This window comes from Phoenix dactylifera, chromosome 14, assembly GCF_009389715.1.
Source record: "Phoenix dactylifera cultivar Barhee BC4 chromosome 14, palm_55x_up_171113_PBpolish2nd_filt_p, whole genome shotgun sequence".
Lineage (NCBI taxonomy): Eukaryota > Viridiplantae > Streptophyta > Magnoliopsida > Arecales > Arecaceae > Phoenix > Phoenix dactylifera.
In genome coordinates this window covers 9,923,115-9,945,999 of record NC_052405.1, presented here as the reverse complement: position 1 = coordinate 9,945,999, position 22,885 = coordinate 9,923,115, and the positions used below count along the sequence as shown (strand labels likewise).

General features: G+C 36.2%; 3 protein-coding genes across 4 annotated transcripts; 1 reads left to right on the top strand and 2 right to left on the bottom strand.

Annotated features, from left to right (window-relative positions):
• Positions 1-304: 304 nt before the first annotated feature.
• Positions 305-6,415, bottom strand: LOC103720827 (uncharacterized protein ycf45). The gene is made up of 10 exons (XM_008810742.3): positions 6,124-6,415; positions 5,215-5,277; positions 4,958-5,035; positions 4,408-4,628; positions 3,641-3,713; positions 3,264-3,548; positions 2,019-2,162; positions 1,194-1,244; positions 756-856; positions 305-596 (listed from the first exon to the last, which is right to left on the bottom strand). The coding sequence occupies exons 1-9, from the start codon at positions 6,322-6,324 to the stop codon at positions 785-787; spliced, it is 1,188 nt and encodes a 395-aa protein (XP_008808964.1). The 5' UTR covers positions 6,325-6,415; the 3' UTR covers positions 305-596; positions 756-784.
• A 1,909-nt stretch (positions 6,416-8,324) lies between these two features.
• Positions 8,325-17,757, bottom strand: LOC103720828 (vesicle transport protein SFT2B). The gene is made up of 6 exons (XM_008810746.4): positions 17,346-17,757; positions 13,022-13,075; positions 11,221-11,294; positions 10,440-10,557; positions 10,283-10,341; positions 8,325-8,942 (listed from the first exon to the last, which is right to left on the bottom strand). Exons 1-6 carry the CDS (start codon positions 17,478-17,480, stop codon positions 8,864-8,866), a joined length of 519 nt encoding a protein of 172 aa, XP_008808968.1. The 5' UTR covers positions 17,481-17,757; the 3' UTR covers positions 8,325-8,863.
• Positions 17,758-17,771: 14 nt separating this feature from the next.
• On the top strand, positions 17,772-22,144 carry LOC103720829 (peptidyl-tRNA hydrolase, mitochondrial). 2 transcript variants are annotated; one of them, XM_008810747.3, is made up of 8 exons: positions 17,773-18,073; positions 18,165-18,249; positions 18,336-18,403; positions 19,850-19,900; positions 20,000-20,073; positions 20,775-20,833; positions 20,922-20,998; positions 21,635-22,144. In XM_008810747.3, the coding sequence occupies exons 1-8, from the start codon at positions 17,939-17,941 to the stop codon at positions 21,764-21,766; spliced, it is 681 nt and encodes a 226-aa protein (XP_008808969.1). In that variant the 5' UTR covers positions 17,773-17,938; the 3' UTR covers positions 21,767-22,144. The 2 variants fall into 2 exon arrangements, with proteins under 2 accessions (XP_026665690.1, XP_008808969.1); XM_026809889.2 differs by lacking the exon at positions 19,850-19,900 and having other exon boundaries at positions 17,772-18,073.
• Positions 22,145-22,885: the final 741 nt, after the last annotated feature.

Genomic DNA, 22,885 nt, shown 5'->3' with positions numbered 1-22,885 from the left:
AGCTCCAAGAAAATCGTTCATGAACACAAGAAACTATTTTGATAGGAAAATAATAATATGCTTTGGGCCACTAACTAAGCAATTCTAATTATTTTCAGAGACTAGGGTAATATTCTAGTTGAAATTGAGAAATTGCTGAATTTTGTGATCGGCTCATCAGGGAACTCTAGGCTTCCATTGCACCTTTGCAAGCATTTCAAATTTTAAGAATAGGGAGCATTTTCCACTACTACTTGGAATTTTCCTTCAGTTTTTGCTTCTTAAACCTGCTTGCTTGTGCAGTTAAATCAAGGGCAGAAAGAAAGACCAGAAAGTAGTAACATATTGAGTTCTTTTAGTCTGATACGTAAGAGCAAAGAAGGCAGTTTCAATGCATTTCTGAAATGCCAGTAACTTCTCCTTCAAGGGAAGATACAGCAGCCACAATAGTACCTTCACTAGATATTCGACAAAATTTAGGCCATGGAACCAGCATGTGTGGAGCTGAGCTGGACAATCCAATCAACAATTTGCAACCTTTTTGACACCATTGTCCAGGCCAAGCAGTCCGGTTTTTATGGTAAACCAAGGCCGAGCAGTCCTTTAAGGGTCCATATCTGCATGTGTTTATAGAGATAATGGAAAAAATATGCATCAGCGCTCGAGTTTATCGACTGATATTCTTTGAACTAATGGAGTACAGAAGAACCATTGGTAAACACAGCACTATATATTAAATCACAAGCTACACATGTTATAGTTCTATAGGGCCATACTTTGTTATAACCGATGATGCAAAAGCTCACTATATTCCCTCTCCATCATATGTTATCCATCTTTGAATTACAACCTTGAACTGGTCATCCCTCTTTCTCACCTGCAGTTCACCACTATCAATAATGAAGATCTGCATTTTCAGCTGAAGCAGAATTTGGTGAATCTAGGCGCTAGAAATGCTGACGGTCAATAAGAACCTCATGTTATTGGATTATTATTCTAATAATATTGTGAAGACAACAATATCTTTCTTCAGAGTATAAATCTCCACCCAATAAGTTGACAAACTGATTCCACCACCTAATTTCAAGGGGAGGTCTACATAAACATCCAACAAAAAGATTTGGAGCAAAATTGTAAAAAGATTGCCATGCTGGAAATATCATTGTCTAAAGCTTAAACCAAAGATCGACAAAAAAATTTGTCATCCATCATACCTCTACCAATGGCATTTTGCTGTGGAGCAACATATCAACACTCCTTTCGGTCTGCACAACCAAAAAGAACAGAGAGCTATGATCTTTAACAATGAAAAGGTGCCATTTATGCAGCCGCAGTGGAATTTCTGTGGCGGGCATATGAATACAAAGTAATTGATGAAATAAAGATGAAAAATATTTTTAAAAAATATGCCCATCTGTGCAAATATTGAACAGCGATGAATATTATAAATATGATAAAATATTATGCTCAGAAAACAATAAAAACCATCTGAAATATTTTTTACAAAATACAAGTCTTTGAAATGCAATCTAATTTAATTAGAAGAGAGTTCTTAATATTAGCATTATTATGTTTAACTAACGGGGCCACAAATGTCTAACATGCACTGAACATGAATGATACAATTTCCACTGGAGACCAGCTAGTCAGCTACATGCACCTGGTTACAGAGCATTCTCCAATTCACCCACAAGAACCAGTGCTGCTGATCCTTTATAAAAAAATTAACCGAAGCTTTAAAGGATTGCAAACCAAATAAATTCAGTCAGTATATATCACTAGTTTATCATGCTTCATTCCCCATATGCTGATGTGGTGCCAGGATTGTGCTCTTATATGCCAAACCCAACTTTCTTTTTTTGCTGACTTCAAATCTGAATGGTAATGGAGTTAAACAGGAAAAAGGGAAAACCGAGGTCATAACAGATTTTGATTCCATCGTGACCCAGAGATCTCTGCAATCCTATATCAAAGCTAAGCTGGACATAGAAACTGTATTGCTCAATGCTTTTTTCATTCCCAAAAAAAAAACAACTTACTCGGTGAGCGACCCAGTAGTTCCGTTCCCTCATCTCAATAAGGAAAGGAAATGTTGGAGGAGCTTTCCTCTCAAGAATGCTTTTCTGGCTACGTCTAGCTCGAGCCTCATCATCACCTAGAGTAACAGTTTCCACTCCCCCAACCTGGACATTCAACAAATGATCAAATGGAAATCATTAAAGCATTATATCTTAAGAAAACTACTTTCTCCAACATAAAACTAATAAAAATGTAAAAAAATGCAGGCAGGTAACAAGCATTTGACTTAATGATATAAACCAAAAAAATCTTAAGGAGTACCTCTTCACTCTCACCCTCAACCCCCCAACCGAAAATAAAAGAAAGAGAGAAAAAGAAAAAGAAAAAAAAACTTGAAGGAGATAGGACCCCGAACAGCATTAAAACATGCAGGTTCCATGAACATCATGTTTATCTAAGCTGCTGAAACATAAAAACCCATACGATTTTCTCTCCTTTCAGCTTAAGCAGTCATAGGTGGTGGCTCCCTTAAATGCCTTGGCAGAAAGCCTAGGTGGCCAGGCGGGAACACGGAATTAGCAATTCCTGAAAACTATTATGATTTAATAGATAGCCTCATATAATCAAATCATCACAAATATAACAAACATGACCTCCAGATTTCTCCCTTTCTCTTATTCACTGTCCAAAATCCTCTTGCTGCTCATGATGGGGAGGATGGTTTAGACTTAAGAGAGGCAGCTTGAATGATCGTTGTCCTTAGATAACAGAAGAACCAACATTGATGGTTGTGATCTTGAAGTGATTTGATAAATACACTCCAATACCATTTATGTGCCCCAAATTATTAGATAATAAATACATTTCATGAAATATATGTAGAAACATGATTGGAATCGAAAGTGATCAATAAAATTAGACATAGGTGCTGCCAGGAAACAAAGCAGCTGAAAAGTGGCCCGGCACTTGGTTAAGTGCCAACATGGGCACCCAGATGGCCACCTCCCCAAGCAGCTTGGAGAGCATCAGACACCTAGCCAGTGGGGCTGTCCAATTGCCTAGGAGGCCATGTTGGCAACCTCGTCTCTGTTGTATTTACCAAATCTCCTCTATTACCGCTTGTATTATAACTTGAAAAGGACATATGTCCTGAAATAAAATCATATTTTGAAGCTCTACAGAAGTAGTTGCAAGTTACAAAGCATTTTATGCCATAACATTGATGCTAAAAGACTCATATGCATATAACTTGTACGGTGGTATACCAGATCAGAAAGAGTGGGGTTTTTAATGATATTTCCCAAATGTTCTCCATGGGCAGTACCGATAAGCATCACTCCCCTTTCTGCAATTGACCTACAAGCAACTGCCTCTGCTTCAGTACCAATCTCGTCAACAATTACCACCTCAGGCATATGATTCTCGACTGCTTCAATCATGAGTCTGTGCTGCAAGGATGGTTCTGGAACTTGCATTCTCCTTGCACCCCCTATTGCTGCGTGAGGAATATCCCCATCTCCACCAATCTCATTGCTAGTGTCCACAATTACCTATCCTAATTATCAGTGAACTGATGAAGAAAGTAAGGCATTTTAAGTGACAGATTAGAAGAAGCTACAGGAATAAAAAGTTACTAGCATACCACTCGCTTTTGAAGTTCATCAGCCAAGACACGTGCAATCTCACGCATGACAGTAGTCTTACCAACTCCAGGCCTGGTGGAACAGAAAGTGAGGAATTATAGCAAAATTAAACCCTAGAAAATATAAAATCCACAAGATGCAGATGGGCAAACATACATCAATTACTCATAACATAGAAACCCAAGAACTTTAACATGCAAAGTCATACAAATATTAAATACAATCATTAAGGAAACTCAGAACTCGAGCATGCTTAAAAACACAAGCATTGTAGGCATGACATTAGAGTGCAAACTTCATCAATAATATCATATGGCTGGTCCAACATATTTATAGATTAACCAACTTAAATGGTATTTTGTATTAATTATTGCATAAGCATTAATCATTGAAATGAAAAACATAGTATCATAGACACTAAAAAGCAATGGTCTATAAAACAAACTCCGCACTTATCATCTTGGAAAAGGTTTTCGTGGCGGGTACTTTGTCGATGTTTTATATCAATCTACCTATATGAGCATCCTCCTAAGTCATTCACATGATGGTTTTATCACCAATTCCTTTGCTATTATATCTAGAAGAACTACGCTACACCGAACATATCTTATATCAACAACTTAGGCTCAAATCATGGGGATTGCCTGGATATTTTGCTTGACAGACAATATATTCAGTTAATCAACAACAGACATTATATTGGAAGTAGTCCAAAAGGCACTACACAAATAATCTCTATCATGCTTCTTCTCTAGGGCGATAATACCTTCCTAGAAAGAGGATGCTTTCATGGTATTGCAGGAGATCACGGACCATGTCAACATGACCAGTAACTGCTCGTCCAACTCTACACGTCAACCCAACAATAAGCCCTTTCCTACTCCTTATTGCAGATATTCTGTGCAAGGTACCTTCAATGCCAGCACGGTTGTCTCCTCCAAATTCTCCAACTGCTTTCTGAGCTTCCACCAACTCATCCAGTGAAATCTAGAATGTGGAAAAGAAGGCAACATTTCTTTCCTTTTACTTTTTTCAAAAAAAAAAAAAAACTACAACCGTGCAACAGAAATCTCATTATAATAGAAAAATTATAGTGATAAGCAAAAACAAAATCTGAGTCAAGCAAGTTCCAAACCTGGCGCAAAACACTGAGGAGTAAGCGTACAGAATGTCAGAAACCGCAGAATATGGTTAGAGAATTGTAAAAATTCAAAAATTGAGAGTGCCAATTGTAATGAAAGGGAAGTAACATACATTGAACAAAGAAAATTATAAAGAGAACCAAAGGTGAAAGTTCTATCTCAAGTTATTTATACCTCTGTATTCCTCAGATACTGCCCACCAGATTCCCCAAGGAAACGTGCTTCAGGCTTACGGCCCAAATCCAGAATAACCTAATAAATGGTGAGCAAAAATAAGCATTGTGTAGACAGATAAACAATAATTCCAAATGATATATGATCATTTCATCTTTTACTCCTCATTAATATGTCTGTCCATGTGCCACGCATATGGTAAATGTCAAATGATCGTGTTAGAACAAGTGAAGGATGAGACTTGCATCTAAACTTACCTCTAAAAGTTGAGCTCTTCTAGGTTCATTTTGTAGATTCTCTCGCAAATCTTTGGGTAAAATCTGCAAAAGATGAGTCAATGTTGGGAAGTTAGTTGAAAATTCGAAATTGGCATAGCAAAAGTGTCAATACCAAAAACATTTGATGCCATGCTGTTTGCCATTTTGAGATTTTGCCTCAAAGTGGCAGGGGACATGAATTTGCGAATACCCTGCCTTTTCAAGTCTCAAGTTAAATTATTACAATATATCTTAAGTGCCATGTGGTGCGCTTTTGTTAGAGGAGATCGTTATGATGACCGAATAATGTGCAAAAATGATCACCATAATAAGTGGAGACCGATGCATCTAAACAACAAGCACAATGGAATCACTTTATTATTCACTGCAATGTGAAACACCAAAAGAATAGGCGAAGTGGATACACATCTAGCTAGCACACAACTAATTTAACAAAATCCAACCAACAATATCATAGCATTGTACAGTAGCACATGATTAATTAAGAATGAGGTGAAGCCTGCTTGAGTGACGAGTTTTTTACTTCAGCGCTGCGAGCTACACAATAGAGTCAAATGAAAGACATTTAATCTTTTACCAAAAATTGCATCTTTATATGCCCTAGTGTTAGTTCTAGGAATTGTTTCCGATTGGCCTTATCATCCCACTCTACTTGACATCCAATCTTGCTCCATATTTTGATAAACTCATTTGGCTTTATGTCATCTAAATGTTGCAAAAGAAGTTTTTTTTCTTCCACATCCTCCTCACCACATCGAAGAAACCCTTTTTTTTAAATTTAAAAATACATTAATTGAAAGAGGGGCGAAAAGGCATTACTAGAAAGAAAAGAAAAGAGAGAACGCATAACGCTATAAGAACAGGGAGTGGAGTAGCGAAGATACTGACTTGAAGAAGCGCGTGGAGGTCATCCTCGACGACTACGAAGCCATCCTCCGTAGCTTCGGAGTGCGAAGAGCACCGAACTCGACGAGGATTTCTCCTTGGAGTGGGGAGGGAAACCAATCGCGATCTCAAAGGCCTAGTGGAGAGGAAGCCGTGAAGGATTTTATGTGGAATAGGCCGAGGATAAACTGAGAGCACGCCCATTCCTCCTTCTTGGTCGGAAAATTTTGCGGCGGAAGGAAACGCAATAATATTTATCTATCCATCTTCCGGGACGGGGCCGACTCGGACCCGACTCACCTGTCCCCGAGAGGAGATAGTTCCATCCAAACCTGTGCTGTCAAAAGATTCGGAATTCGGGATAGATCCGGTAAATCTGTCGGAAGTTTTTTTTTTAAAAAAAAATTATTTGAAGAATAAGAATGTAAAATTCGATAATTTAAATATAAATATCTAATTTTTAGATAATTATATATTTATTTACTAAAATAAGTATAAAAGAGGTAAGAATACTATAAATAATAGCAAAAAGCTCCATCATTAGAAACAAAGTTTAACATCATTGATTTGGAATATATTCGGATTTTTCGAGCCAGTGTAAGTGTTTACAGGATTAGATTCTACATGCTTTTTTTGGCAGACCAAGTGTAAAATCATGGTCAATTAAATGAGCAAATATTATATTTTTAATATTTTTTGAGTAAATCATTCTACTTTGATTTGTTTGTGGAGAATAATTTGGAGAATTATTTGACCAAGAGGAAATAAAAGGAATAATTCAAGAAATATTTGAATAATTTGGAGAATACCATCACTATGTTTTGGGGGTTGGAATTCTTGTTTTAAAATTTTGGATGGTTGCATATCTTATTTTAATAGATAAGCTCCAATTACTTGCTCATGTGAAGGCCAACACTAACTTTGTCTCCTATGAATGTTTTCTTATAATACCATACACGTATGTTGAACATGCCATGCACATTTGAAGTCGCAGCTTAGTCATGGAACCAAGGGCATCAAAACTTAAAAATTTGAAAACGGGATAAAAAAAACTCAAGCCATAAAAAAAGAGAAATAAAAACACAATTGTAAATTTCCCTTTTTGATTGAAAATACATCAAAGTGATATAATATATTTATTTTGATTTATTCCTCCATTTTTTGGACCATATCACCAATCTCATGAACCTAGATAAAACTATCATCCAACCAAAGTAAAATTGATAAATGGCCTCTTCTTCTCTTTTCTTTTTTTTTTTAATGATGCAACCTTTTAGTTTTACTCTTGGATCAATTCATTTAAAAAGAAGAAAATTTATTTATCAGAATCCACGTACTCTTGGAGGAGCTGGTTTTGTTCCATTTCCTATAGGGTGAAATCAGGAGAGCACATCTTTCTGTTTCCTTCCTCGCATGGTGATCTCACGGAAAGTTTAAAACCTGGAGATTGAAGGTTGTAGGTTACACTTCATGTTGCAATCAAGCAGGGTCGAGGGGGTGCTTCACTCCTCATTTCCAGTAGCTGCTTCGCCATCGAGCGCTACAAGAACATCAAAATATCAACAAGAAACCTGCCCATCTAGCCAACTTCAACTTACTGCATTGCAGAATGTATTGCATAGAGGGATGCATGAGAACTAACTTCGCAGATTGAGAATTTAATGCGCTATCTCACATTTACACAGCAGGCATCATGCTCTTTTGTATCAAAGGAGAAAAAGAAAACAAAAGTAATACTAGCTCCCTAGTCACACTTCATGTTGCAATCAAGGAAGGTCAAGGAGGTGCTTCACTGCTCATTTCCAGTAGATGCTTCCCCGTCGAGTGGTCCAATAACATCAAAGCATCAACAAGCAACCTGGCCATCTAGCCAACTTCGACTTCTGCATTTCAGGATGTACTGCATAGAGGGATGCATGAGAACTACCTTCGCAAATTGAGAATTAATACACTATCTCGCATTTACACAACATGCATCATGCTCTTTTGTATCAAAGGAGAAAAAGAAATCAAAAGTAATACTAGCTCCCTTCGGTAAGTCACACTTCATGTTGCAATCAAGCAAGGTCAAGGGGGTGCTTCACTGCTCATTTCCGGTAGCTGCTTCGCCGTCGAGTGCTACAATAACATCAAAGCATCAACAAACAACCTGGCCATCTAGCCAACTTCGACTTCTGCATTGCAGGATGTACTGCATAGAGAGATGCATGAGAACAAACTTCGCAAATTAAGAATTTAATGTGCTATCTCACATTTACACAATAGGCATCATGCTTTTTTGTATCAAAGGTGAAAAAGAAAATAAAAGAAATACTAGCTCCCTTCTCTAACAAAGAAGCTGCACAATGCTATGGAGCAGTTCTATCTAAACAACTTGATCCAACGACAAAAGTAAAATAAAACCAACAAATAAACCACATCTGGATTACATTGCCAAATTACCCATCAGACCACAGTGTCTTTGCATGACAACATATAGATGTGATCGACACAGTCATCCAATGCCTCAAACCATGCCGAACCCTAACCTGTACTTCACTTTTTGAATGCCACATTGACAGAATGATGTAAGAATAGACAATACGCAATCAGGGCAAAGCCCAATTTTCGACGTCAGCTGCACATGTTGTTCATGTTCAGAATTACAACAAGAGCCTGCTGCTGTGTGTTTGAGCACAAACTTCAGCTATCAGGTAACCCGTGAGCAAGGTGCCTGCTCTTTCAGCATTTGGTGAAGTCAAGCTTAAAACTCGGTGTCGAAGCACGATGCCATAATTTTGGAAACAATTGAGCGTGCAAATGGAATGTAACTGAGACTGTACCTGGAAACATGAAATGAACCGTTGGGCCATGATCAAGCAAATGCAACAAACAAGAAGACCAAGGTATAGATTCAACCTAAACGAAGTTCTAAGATTTTTAACACCACAAACAAGAGAAGTTGGAAGCAAGGACCTTGTGAAGCTGAACAAGGATCACATATTGATGATGGCAAACAGGATAGGTATCTCTGTAAGTGTCTATAGGATGATTCTACATGCCATTGCAAAAGTAACCGAGGTATTATGCCAAGTGCATTATATCATTTGGAGAAAAAAAGAGCCATTATGATGACAGACCATATGGAACATGTGATGTCACATAAAGAAGCAAGTATGAGGTGGAAAAACTCTAGCACTCGAAACAGGTCTCACAAATATTCATTGCCAATTAGCTACCAAGGGGCAGATCAAGTCTTTAAATTAACCTCATATACTGGTTTCCTTAGTCTTCCCCTTGCAGCCCCTCCTTATTGGGATCACCACTAGCATTCATCTGGCATGACCATAGCACTTAGACCACTAGCCCCTCCTTATTTGTATGAATTTAACATACAAATAAGCTATCTGACAAGTCTTACACAAATGAGACTGACAGCCCAGCATCTGTCTTCACAGCACATGATCATCAAGGGTTCCCTAATTTATCAGGGATAGCCTCTCATAACTTCTGGCAACTAATGTCAAGGGTCTGTCTTGCTCTCATCAATTTTGAGCCCTGCAGAGGTACCAAGCTTTCTTTCCATCTATAATCTAGCTTCCTTCTTCATCTAGACTACTCTTAAGTCTTGGGAAAACCTAGGGTCGTTACTGCCCGGTTGTATGAGTTTACAGTGCATAAGCCAGGTCTCTCTACCCACCAACTGGCCTTACACATTTTACCCAAAAGACCCTCCCTTCTCAAAGATGTTTTTGCCAGAAACGGCACCAATTTAGAGGGAAAAAACATTCTAAAACCTTATAGATCATAGATCATATAGATTGGATAAGGCTTGTTGGTTAAGATAAACAAAATGGAAACAAACCTTAACCATGACATGACATTGATATTACAAGAAGTTATCACTTAAAAGCCATTTGTCTTTCGAGAATAGAAAGCAACCAATTGCACCAACCTAAGAAATAAATATATGGTGATGATGGAACATATGAGCTTAAGATCTAAGTTCTCTCCCCAAAAAAACCATTAGACTAAAAAATTAAAAAGAAAAAACATGTCAATGAAAGTATGCCCTCAAAAAAAAAAAAAGATGAATAAACTAACATAACAAGTGAGTAATGAGTAAACATCCATAAAACAAGAAACTGAAATATCATGTATGGAATGCCGAAGAATGACTTACCATACCAGAGCACCAAACTCTAAAATTATAGCCAGAAGTGTCAAGAGTCTACTGTGCACCTGTGGTACTTGAAATGTATAGTGAACCCCATGATACAGCATACAGATGAAACATGAAATGGACAATTCAATGTAAAATGAGGTTCCAACATACTTACGTAAAGAGCACAAAACAAAGCTACTATCATACTTGCAATGTATAAAGCAGTTGCATATATACGAACAGGATCAAGCATCATGTCAACTTGTCGTTTGGGGCCTATAAGAAATGCTGTGCTGCCATCCAAAAAATTTCAAATTTAGTATCCAGGGAAAAAAAGATTAAGGGGGAAAAGTAACTGAGATACCGCCTCGAAAAAGAATTAAATATAAAAACCTAAGCTTTAATAACTCAGGGAAAAAATCGATGGTAAAAGAACATAGAAAATTTCTTAATGTACATAGGATGGATGATAAATAAAAACCACATGATGCAACTATTCAAAAAATACAAAGTAGATCATAGGTGAAAATTTTTCAAGGACAATATATCAAACAAAACACAAAACCTTTAGCTGTCTCAGAAACATAAAGCAAACTTCCCTGAATCTATTGTTAGAATCACAAAAATAAACTCTATTGACATGCATGAACTTTTTTTTGGAGAAAACATGCATGAACAATTCTTTTTTTTTTTTTGTCACCTAGTTCTGACTGAAAGTCTACTCCTATACAAAGACTTACAATTAATAGTAGTTTCTCACCATTTTGCACGAAAAAATTGCAAGAAAAGGAGATATATTTAGCAAAAACAGAATGGAAACATCCTACCAGATAACAGTGTCTCTTTTGACATATTTCTCATTTGATCATATATAATGTAACGAAGACAAACAACAAGAAGCAACTTATATCATGCAATCAAGAAAAAAGTAGCTTTCACTGAACTTGGGTACGGACCTTCCAAGTGCAAGCAAATTCCCAAAAGTGAATGTTATCGCAAATTTGATTGGCCTGAAGAAAACAAGCATTGACTGCCACAAAAATGAAGGGAAAAAAGAGAGAGAAGAAAGCATCAATAACTCATAGCACTATTCAAAAAAAATAAAAATAGATGTATAAAAAAGCCATGAAATAAGATTCTTTGCTTTTCTATTTGATGTTTAATGTTCAACCCAGTTACTAGTGCAAGTGCTTCAAATACACTCTTTTCCTATCACTTGGGTAAAATGAGATAAGCCACATGCACAGGGGAAGAGAAGCACAGAGATGTCTAAATCATAGTAATCATCCACAACATCACTGAAACTAAATGGCTCAACAAAACAAGTTGAACAACGGCTACTTATTCAATTTATAGATTTATATATCTAGAAACTGTCATTGAAAATTGTTAAAACTATCATGGAGAGTTCACCACTTACATTGTGAAGTTATGGGAGAGGCTCGTAGAGTGGAAGCATTGACAAGTGACTATGATATATCTTGTGTGATGGTTGATATATTGTTATGATCCAAAGCAAAATGCAATGCATGAATTGAGGCCTCAAAGGGTTGAAAAATAAAATAAATTAAAAAGGGTAATTCTTTCATAAGACAAGTTTCCTAAAACCACCAAACTAAAAAAATGAAATGTATTGCTAATAGGAAATGTAAATGAACCTGACCAAAATTAGATTGACAATAGCTACTTCAGTGATTTATGTGTTATTTTTTACTTATAAATTTTCATATGTAAAGATACTTGCAGCAAGCTATAAAAAGGTAGCGAGTGTGTAATTTCAAGATAAAATTACATAAAATTCTGTAGGGCATTGTTGAGGACGATAATGTAGGATGGTCACAATAGTAAGCAACGAAGTAACTGCCAATGTAGCAGTAATGGCAGTTTTTAGAAGAGTTACAATGATAGAGGATAAAATGGTCAAAAACTGATTCAGATGCTAGGTTAATGTACCATGAAAACTAGAGGAAGCCCAATAGGACAAAGTGATGAACTATGTGGATGAGTAAAAAAAGAAGAGGATGGCACAAGAAAGCTCGATGAAAGATATAAGAAAAAGATTAAGGAAAATATATTGGAAGGTAGTATTATATTCAAAAGTTGCATTGTTTGGTGATATAGCAATGAAGAACTGATTAGAATGCTAAGTTGATATTAAAGACTAGAAAGCAGCAATAAGAAGAATGCAGTGTATTTGTGAGGAAGGTTCAGGAAGGCTACGATGCCCTAGTAAAACTGGATAAAAGGTGATAAAAGATTTTGAAAAGCTCGTGATGGCTAAGTAAATAGTCTTGATAGAAATATATAAATAAGGTCATTGAGAGAAAAATCCCTAAAATGAATGAATAGTTAATTGAATATTTTCATGCCAAAAATCATATGAAAATCATGTTGTTAAAGCTTCCAAAGAATGACATAAAACACCTAATCACTGGGAACAGCTTAACATGAATAAAAGAGGCAAAAAGTACTTCTTGATAATAAATCTCCAAACAGAAGTACCAAGAAAACGATGAAAAAATTATTGACATCATAGCAGATAGTTGCCAATCATTTTTAAGAATGAATAAACAATCGTTCAACATCAAATACATTATAAAGTTCATGAGGATAAAAACAATTTGAAGAAATCCTATCAATGTAAGCATGGACCAACATCAAATGCAGGTCAGAAATTCAATTATAAAAGCAATAGAATAAGCAATTACAAATACAGTGTAAAAATCCTGAAGAGAAATATACAGATGCTAAGCTTACCAGGAAAGTACAGGCTAAACCTGCGACCAAACATGTAGCGAAGCCATATAATCTCTGATCAAATGGATAACATTCGTATATCAGTTCTAGAACAAGGACAATCTCTGTTAAATACAAACAGTAGAAGGAATGATGAAATTCATATATCCTTATCCAATTGGGTTGGAAATAAAATCTAACCCAGCCTTTAAGAGTCTGCTAATACTGGACAACAGCTAGCAAACAAACAATTATGATAATAGAAATGAAAGATATCAAAGTAGATACGAATTTCTCAATCTTGTTGCCAATTATATCAATTACTTTGTCTCAAAAAAAAGTCCAGAAATAGACAGACATTATTTGACAGCACAAATAAAGATCTAATGTAATAAGCATCAGATAAATTTGCATGAAAGTTTCTCAGATTATATAATGGAAATCTGAAATTGTAAATAGCCATTAGCCAGTTAGACTGTCCAAGAACTTTAACTTCAGAATTAATTATGAGATATCTACTATTGGAGACATATAATTTTAGTAACTAAATCTAAATAATCAGGATCTTTTTCTTTGTATTTTAGTATTACTAAAATGATGGAAGAATCAAAAAAGGCTATTAACAAGTGATATTAAGTTAAGGACTTTGACCAAGTTATGTGATTTGAAATGTAAAGTCTTGCTTGCTCTCTTTAGAAGTATTGTTTTTTGTCAATGAAGAGTCTAAAACAAGTAATTTTGTTATCGACCAGACTGGGTGCGACATATTCACTAGGTATTTTGTTTACTTCAATCTGACCACTTATAGCAACTTCATATTATATTGCTGAATTTTATTGATTTCATTATTCTAGTTTTTTCCTTCCACTCACCTAGTACCACTTTAATTTTTCCCTCTCCTTTTGCTTATATCTCTTCAATATGTAAAACCAAGCAGTTAAGAGTACCTACTAGTCAGGTTAATTACAGGTTTGGCATGACCCACAATTGGTCCATAATGGTTACAGGTGCAGACCTAGGCCTAGGTTGTGCATTTAAACTGGGTTCTAGCAAGGCATCCAATTTCAGGTCAAGTTCATATGGTGTCTGACTTTTTGGCTCGACACGACTTTTGACCAATTTTAAAGAGATACACGTGCAGCAAACTTTTGTTTGCGTAAGTTGAGTTCACATTTAACAAAACATAACCTGATTCAGTTGAATAACTGAGCCTAGGTTGGGGATCCATAGACATGAATCAACTTTTTTTTTCTTTTGGATTTTCAAGTTTTGATCCCGCCTACCTAATCATATGAACCTCTACTGAATGTGATATAAGCATCTACAAGGTAATGGAATGCTTTTCTTTTTGTCTCCCTTGCCATTTCTCTTGATTTTTTTCTTCTCCATATCTTTTACAGTTTACTTTGAAACTTTATTCTGTAAAGTTTTTATCCTAGGATTCTTATTATCAATGATAACTAGGAGAACACACAAAGAAGAGTCATTTGCTGGGTTAACAGCAATTAGTATGATAGGAATTGAGCAAAAGGGGGACTCAAAAGCGGAATTCATCTTTTGTGCCCGGTGCAATCTCCTAGATAGAGGGATTGCGGTTGTTCACTCAAGGCAAGGGGTACGTACATGACCATGTATATACTATGATTATATGTATTTATGCGTGTCGTTATGTATGCATCCACTTATATATGGATGTGTGCACATATTCTTGTGTATATCAACTTCAAATTATTTATTTATATAAATCATTACTTATACACGTTTCTGCATCTGTCAGATCTGCGAATTAAAAGAAACCACAAGCATACTATAATATCTTCAGTATTTGACAGATGCAGTGAAGGATGTCTTCCAATGGATCAACCATTACATGCAAACATAATCATTGTGTAATTTTTTTCAGATTACATGAAGAAGGCCCATAATATATTGCATACAACCATGTAAACTGTTGCAACAATGTTTATTATAATTGTCAACCGGGCCTTTTGTTGTGGTCATTATTCTCAGAGGGAGGAAGCAAAAAAGAATAAGATTTGTGATGATTACTCTTAGTTGGGGCAAAAAAAAAAAGAGGTCCCTCCCTAAATGACCATAAGTACTTTTTAGAACCCTTTACATCAAGAATAGCAGGAAAAAACTTCTTAATGATAATAGCATATGGCATCAATGGAAATCAGAAGCTGTCAAAAGAGCAGTACCGGCCAACATCAAATATTTAAAGGGTTTTTTATGTACACATCCTCCTAAATATTAAAAGTTGCACGAATACCCTCCCAAAATTGATATTTTGTATGTATACCCTTATAAAACACTTGTTTTGCGTGTATACCCGTATTTTTTCTTTTGTCTTGCATATATGCCCACACCATCTAATGCCGTTATGAAACTAATGGTTTAAAATTAAAAATGACTGAAATACCCTTAATGGATAGACATGCAAAAAAAAAAAACATTCATAAAGGTATATATGCAAATAGCAACTTTATGAAGGTATTCGTGCAATTTTACATATTTAGGAGGGTTTACATGTAAAAAATTCTAATTTTATTTATGTCTATTTCAACTTGTTTTAACACTCAGATTTTAGTTTAATGCCTACTCCTCAATGTTTTCTATAAAAATATTGCTCAAGAAAAAGATTGATTCAACAATTAGATAATAAAAAAATTATAAAAATTCTTTCACTAATCACGTCAGCTGAATCACTACGTTAAAGGTAGGTATACAAAAATAGTGTTTTGTAAGGGCATGCATATAAATATCAATTTGGCAAGGTGTGCATGCAAATTTCAATATTTAGGAGGATATTCATGCAACAATCCAAGATTTTTTTTTTATATTTATACCCTCCTAAATATGTGAAATTATATGAATACCCTCCAAAATTGCTATTTGCATGTATACTCTTATAAATATTTTTTTACATGTTTATCTATTAAAGGTATTTCCATCATTTCAATTTTAAACTACTAATTTTTTAATAGTGTTAGATGGCATGGATACATATGCAAAGAAAAAGAAAAAGAAAAAGTATACATACAAAATAAGTGTTTCATGAGGGTACACATGCAAATATTAATTTTGAGAGAGTATTCATGTAAATTCTAATATTTAGGAGGATATGTACGCAAAAACTGATATTAAAAATGCCACCACAGCATCTTAAAGCAGCTCAAAATCTTCATGGTATGGAATGAAATATGTTGCTCAAGATTCAGCTGGAATGCAATGAACATAAATATCTGCCACTTCTGTAATGAGCTCTCGCTTTTAATGACAAATTACATTTTTTCCACCCCATTTGACCACCAAATCCTTCAGACTAAGGTCCCTAAGAAAGCAAGTAAATATCGTAAACGTAACACCTTCTAAACAATGGGGATCCAAAATTCAAAAAAGCGATTCAAACCCTATACTTTCGAGCTCTTGAACTACAATAAATTGCATTCCTTGATTTTGAATCCAAGAAACAAAATTGCGGACTAACTCAAAATTCCTTTATGCTTGACTAAGGATTCCTCTTTCTTTTTCTCTTTTCCTTTTAAAAGTTAAACCAATCTACACCACATTTCAAAAAACAGTATCTCTAAACAAAAACAATTTAATTGCAGAAAGAGCATAAAAATGCCTATGTTTTCTAGGATGCCAAACTAAAGGTGCCATCTGACAAAATCATTCCTAAATAATATAAACCCCACAAATTTACCACTATTTCAATGCTCTTTAGCAGCAGGCCTCTCAAAGCCACCACATAACAATTTGCCACTCCACCCAAACCATCCTATTCATCCGTCAATAAATCAAAGGCCTATCCACTAAGAAGTTTAAACACCAAATCAAAGACCATTAATATGCTACCTCAAGGCTTCTCTATGTAACAATCCATAGCTACAAAATAAAGGACTTTCCAATATCCTGAAAATCAAACTAAATCCTTTACTATTTCCCAAACAAATTAGGTATCTCCACAAAGCCAACAGCACACACTAATGATTAAGCAGCTCAAGATCTATATCTTACAGCCCATGTAGCTCGATTCTTTCATTAACGACGGATCCACGAGATAGGCCGGCACTAATCGTGCCACTAAATGGATAACTCCACTACCAAAAAATCCCTAGATCTATGCAATGCTCCACCGGATCTCAGTGTAAAAACGCACCAACTGATCTAACAATACCTCCACTCCCTAAATCTTTTCACAACTAGATTTCCTACACAAAATAAGTACATATTTGATCGAGATTAGCTAAAAACAGGTGATCTAAGGAAAGAATTGAAGAAGCAACCGAATTTGAAAGGGATTTGAAGGCAGATTAGATGGGGAGAAGAAAGGTTATACCTGCTGGGTGGAGAGGGTGCAGTCGCGATTGAAGTCGTCGAAGAAGGAAGGCTCCTGCTGGGGGGAGGCCTCCTCGTCGACCTCCATGCCAACGAGCATCTTCGCCTTTTCCAGTGCTCCCCTCATCTTCTCCATGGCTTCCGCCCCCCCTTTTTCTTTTTTTTGTTGCAGAAACCTCCGGCCTTCGACGAGCCAAGAAAACGGCAAGAGTGGGTGGAGTCGGCACTGGACCAGTCGCAAATTAGGAATCAAGATCCGACGGTTATCGGACCGAGGACCCTTGGATCCGCATAAGACCAGAAATTACATCAAGATTTGTGCTTTACACGGAGTTTGATGCAGATCCGAGGGTCCCGGTTCGATCGGACCCGACCGACCCTCTTCTAATCCAACTCAACCCGTTTCTGGTTCGAAGAGTTCTCCCCTCTTGTTCCCCTCCCCAGTGCCGTCGCCGGAACAATTCTTGCCGCCGACCTCCGACCGCCGCCCGCCACTGCGGCCACCGCTCTCTGGTCCTCTCTTTCTCTCTCTTCTCGCTCACCCCTCCGCCACAACGGCCATCACTGCCGGCACTACTCGAGAGTTGGAAGTCCATGCTTTCGTCTCACAGACTTCTGAGGCGATTCCTCTGCACGGCCTCCTCTTCGTCCACCTCCTCGTGCCCCAAGCCATGGCTCTTCATCGGCCTCGGCAACCCCGGCGAGAAATACCAGTCCACACGGCACAACGTATCTCTTCCTCCCTCCTCTCGTTCTAACAAAAAGGAGAAATTTTAATCACGATCAGCACCACTGTGACGTAATTTTGATTCTGTTTCAGGTTGGATTTGATATGATAGACGCATTTGCGCGGTCGCAGCTCATTCCGATGACCACGGTCCACTGCAAAGCCCTTTTCGGCGAAGGTCAGTTATCCATTTCTTGGGTAATGGATGTGTAAAAATTTCGTCGTTTTATGCAAGTTTGCTTTTTTGATTCCTCCTTTCTTCAGGAATGGTTGGGGGCACACCAGTTCTTCTTGCAAAGCCACAAACTTATATGAATCTGAGTGGTGAATCCGTAAGCACCTCCGAAACAGATAATTTGTTTATACTAAGTATTCAACATACTCTATCAGTTTCTCTTTGTTAGATGTGTTTATTAGCCTTACGTTTTCTTTAAGCCAGACAATCCCTCCACTGAAGGTTTTTTAATGGATTATAACATTTCAATTCACCAATAATACTAATACATCCTCAATTATTTTGAATATTAGCAGCTATGCTCCCACGTTTTTTGTTTATTAGTTAGGTACTTTAAACTTAACTTTAAACCATGCAACTTTATAGCTTGTATTTTTGAATATCGATCATCAGTTTGTCGGCTAGCCCTATGCATTGCATTACATGCTTGAAATTTGAGCATAGTGCATAGGGGATGTTGTTATTTGTTTAGGTTAACATGTCATTACTATGCTAAAACAGGCTCTCAAGTCTCAAGTACTATTTTATTTAATAGTTTTAACTTTTTATGTTCAATGATTACTTTTTGTGCATTGCTAATTTTCCACTTAGACATTTTGTAGTCTCTTTAAATGCATAAAAGCATCTAAGCACTTGAGAAATAAAGAGTGTGAGGTGGTCATTAAACCTTTTTGATAACATTGGGTTGAGTGCAAATAAGGTTCCAACCAAAGTTCGCCGTACTAGTGTGGCTGCCCTATAGTGGGTGTATCTACCGATACCAATCCGAGACTCAGTACGGAGGGCATATCGAGTCTTGGTACATTGAACCGACAAGCATACCATGCATATCGATATTGTACCAATATGTTACTGGTATGAGGTTTGGTATCGAGATGCGAACCTTGGTTCCAGTTATATGCTTGTGGAATACAGTTATTGATCTCCCTATAAAAGAGTTATGGAATGCAACATGTATGATGAAAGACACTTCCAGTGGTCCTTCTGTAATCAATGAGTGAATTAGAAGTAAAAGCAATTTCACATGATTAGCTATGCATATAACATCGTCTACATTATTATGTGGATGTGAATATCTCACTCTATCAAGAGTGAAATTTTTAAATATAATGACTGGATATTTATTTTTCTTATAATATTCTTTTTTTCAAGTTCTTTATTTTTTTGAACATGCTTGGAATCTGTCTTAATAATTTATCTTGAAATAAGTGATCCTTCTTGATATTAAATTGCCATATATAGAACTCGAAGATGATTGACAATTAATATTTGATCACTTTGGTATTATTCTAGTTATATGCAATTTAGAATCCTAGATTTATATAAATTTAATTAAATCACCTAAAAAATAATGTTTAGGCTTGTAAAAACCTCTTGAAGGTGGGCAATAGTTGGTAGCTCAGCTGGTTGGCACCCATCTCTCCTAGTGAGAGGTGTCAGGTTCAAACATGAGTGGTGGTGATAACCACTGTATTCTCAAAAAAAAGAGAGAGAGAGAGAAAGTGCCAATTTTAATTTCCCCTTTTGTTTGCAATTATTGCAGACTGGGCCACTTGCAGCATATTATAAACTGCCTTTGAATCGTGTTATCGTGGTAATCGCCTAACTTAACTTACTTTTTAAAATTCAGTTTTGCTTATCTACGTTTGCGATGCTATACTGAAAAATTATGTATTCTGCCCTATAATTGTAGATGTATGACGATATGGACTTGTCATGTGGAGTGCTACGTATACAACCAAAAGGAGGACACGGACGCCATAAAGGGTATCAACAAAGCAAACTTAAAGTTGCTTTCATATATTCATGCTGCAAAGAATTCCCTGCATGATATTATATGGTATGCACATAGATGAGGAATTGAACCTGGGATACTTTACATGAGATTGCTTTTAACAATTGAGATATACCTTGCATGAGGCGACATTTTCTCATTGTCTCTCATTTTGTATCCTCACCACCATTCTCCACTAGTGTGATATAACAACTAGTCATGCATATTCTCAACCTGTGTTAAAAGTAATAGCAATAACCATACCAAGAGCATTGCAGTTAGTAAAGATAAGAGTTTCTATATGTATGCAGTCAAGAAGACATTAGATCCACATCAGGTATCTAGGTCAGGTTAGAACCAAAGAGATGGATTGTGCGCTGGTAAACCCCCTTTTTTTGGTTATGAATGGGCTTAGGGACAGGCGTCTAAGAAGAGGACCTCATTGGCGGCCTCACTGTCAGAGGCTTGAAGAGTTGACATTATAACTAGTAGAGATGTATAGAGTAGATTAAAAGCAACACTTTTGCAATTTGAAACCTTTAGAACAACTTGTTAGTTTTTTTAATTTTGATTTTATTTCTATAATTGAACATCTAGAACTTTGTTTAGTCGTAAAATACTTTGATAATAATGGAAGCCTCAACCTCAATTTTTTTTTTTTGTGCATCCTATATTTTTTTTTTTCATTTGTCAGGATGAAGAGTGTCATCTACCATTTTAGGGGGAACAGAGAATTTGGGAGATTAAGAATCGGTTGGTATTCTAGTTGCAACTGATTTTTTTGTGGTTGAAAAAGGTTATGTTGATCATGAAGCACTTACCAGGTTCCTCATTGTTTAAGGAATTGGAAGACCACCAGGACAGATGGATCCTAAGGCTTTTCTGCTCCAGAAATTCAACAGAACAGCCCGTGAGAGAGTAAGTTCAGCTCTAGTTTTGTTTGTTAGATACCATTTATTAATGGGTCTGATATCCTGCTACTGTTAGTCTGTAAAAAATTTTCTATGTCAAGTGTCCCTAAACCAGTATAACTTTTTTTGCATGGTGGTACAAAGCTTATAATTATGTTATTGTAAATACTTATTGAATTCAAACTTTAGGATGTGATCTTAGAACATGATTTTTGGCATGATTTGACTTAACTTCTTTGGGTAAAGCATGCACTAGTTCACAAAAAGTGCCATAGTTAATTGTGATGATTCTTGGTGCTTTAAGTGAGAAAATTTCATGGATTGCATTAACGTGAACTGAAATTGCATTTATGAAATGAAATTTTCTGTGATATCTGCTTGGTGAAATACCCTTTATAATCCTCACTGCATGAAAACTTGATGAATATTTCATACTTGAGTCTAATATGCATTAAAAATATGATCTTCTTTGGTGAGTGAAAACAGGAGATCTATGTGTAGTAAAAGTTCTAGGCAGTGTTTTACAGATTCTTTGCTAGTCTCTCTTCTTTAAATCCAGATTGTAAGCTTTGGCAACTGATTTCTTCATTGTGCTACCTAATGGAGTCTTATTTTGTTTAATGCATTGTCCTGCTTGAGCCAGATTGATTCTGCTTTGCAAGAAGGGGTTGAAATCCTGAAGACACTTGTAGCCAAAGGCCTAACAGAATGTGCAAGGTCTGCCAATATGGAGCAGAAGTACAAGCATTTAAGACTTCAAACATTACAGGAGTGACTGGTACAGTAAAAAGGGGCAAGCAATATTCGCCAGTAGTATCCTCACCGTTTCCTGTGAAGTTTGAAGCAAATGCAACGTGGTTCTTCTTTGTTCGACATGATATTTGATGCATTGCTCTTTGCTCAGATAATGCCTACTTAGAATTACATTCCCAAAAAATGCTACTGTGCAAGGATAAGCAGAACCTGCTATATCTTAGGAGCCTCTGGAAACAATATCAATTTATTCTTCATGGCATAAAGATAGTGCTAGGAGCAGGAGTGAAAAATTAATGTTCTTTTTTTTTGGCACAAAAATATAATGTTCTTTTTTATAGTACAAAAATATAATGCTCTTTTTTTTGGTAAAAAAAATATAGTGTTCTTTACTGATAGTCATATGGCATGCATTGTGATCAGTGATGAAGCCTCTCCATGATGGCACATCAAAAGCACCATTTAATACAATGAAAAAAACTGCAGGATATTTATAAAGTCTTCATTCTGTTATTTCTCCAGGAGCAAACAAACTTGCTGATCGGCTTGCTGTATGTGCTAGAAAGTTTGATCAAACTCTTGTGTCAAAATATCTGGAGTGTTATCCAATGTCAGTCATGGACTACATATCACTTTGAATGAAATCTTTCATTTACCACCTGGTTGGTATTTGAGTTAGTCAAGATGAGTCGAGGTCTATGAACCATTCTTTGTTTTTATTGACTTGAAGATTTTTGTCACCATGTGTTTGCCTAGTCTTTGAAATTCTTCCAACATGATGGAAGTTCACTAGCAGTAAAACACCACAATGTTACCGGCAGTATCGTTAACTTGCAAGATAAATAGTCAATTGATATGGTGAGGCTGTGGGATAAAATTTAAAGTAACATTATTTTATAAATTAAAAAATAGTATTCTGTTTTATTTCCATTTTTCCCTTTTTTAGTTTTCAATATTTGAAACTTTCTTGTTTTGTTTATTTCAATGAAGGTACCTTCTTACTGGAGAAGAAGAATTAGAGAAAGGTTAATTTTAGGCTCTCTTTTGATTTTATTCTAACAATTCATTTATCTTCTTTGTGGAAATTCATGTAATGTATAATGACCAAAAAAAAGGAAGACAAGAAGATGTAAAGAACAGA

Bases quoted from the DNA above. Each gene is read 5' to 3' on its own strand.
- LOC103720827 (XM_008810742.3), bottom strand. From the start codon at position 6,324: ATGGGCGTGCTCTCAGTTTATCCTCGGCCTATTCCACATAAAATCCTT. The intron at 5,036-5,214 runs GTAAGTTTAGAT...ACCATTTATTAG, and splicing joins GAAGAGCTCAACTTTTAGAG to GTTATTCTGGATTTGGGCCG. The intron at 857-1,193 runs GTATGATGGATG...GGTGAACTGCAG, and splicing joins GCAAAATGCCATTGGTAGAG to GTGAGAAAGAGGGATGACCA.
- LOC103720828 (XM_008810746.4), bottom strand. From the start codon at position 17,480: ATGGAGAAGATGAGGGGAGCACTGGAAAAGGCGAAGATGCTCGTTGGC. The intron at 10,342-10,439 runs GTAAGTATGTTG...CAAGTACCACAG, and splicing joins CTTTGTTTTGTGCTCTTTAC to GTGCACAGTAGACTCTTGAC. The intron at 8,943-10,282 runs GTAAGTCATTCT...TCATGTTTCCAG, and splicing joins GAGTTTGGTGCTCTGGTATG to GTACAGTCTCAGTTACATTC.
- LOC103720829 (XM_008810747.3), top strand. From the start codon at position 17,939: ATGCTTTCGTCTCACAGACTTCTGAGGCGATTCCTCTGCACGGCCTCC. The intron at 18,074-18,164 runs GTATCTCTTCCT...ATTCTGTTTCAG, and splicing joins ACCAGTCCACACGGCACAAC to GTTGGATTTGATATGATAGA. The intron at 20,834-20,921 runs GTTGGTATTCTA...TCATTGTTTAAG, and splicing joins ATTTGGGAGATTAAGAATCG to GAATTGGAAGACCACCAGGA.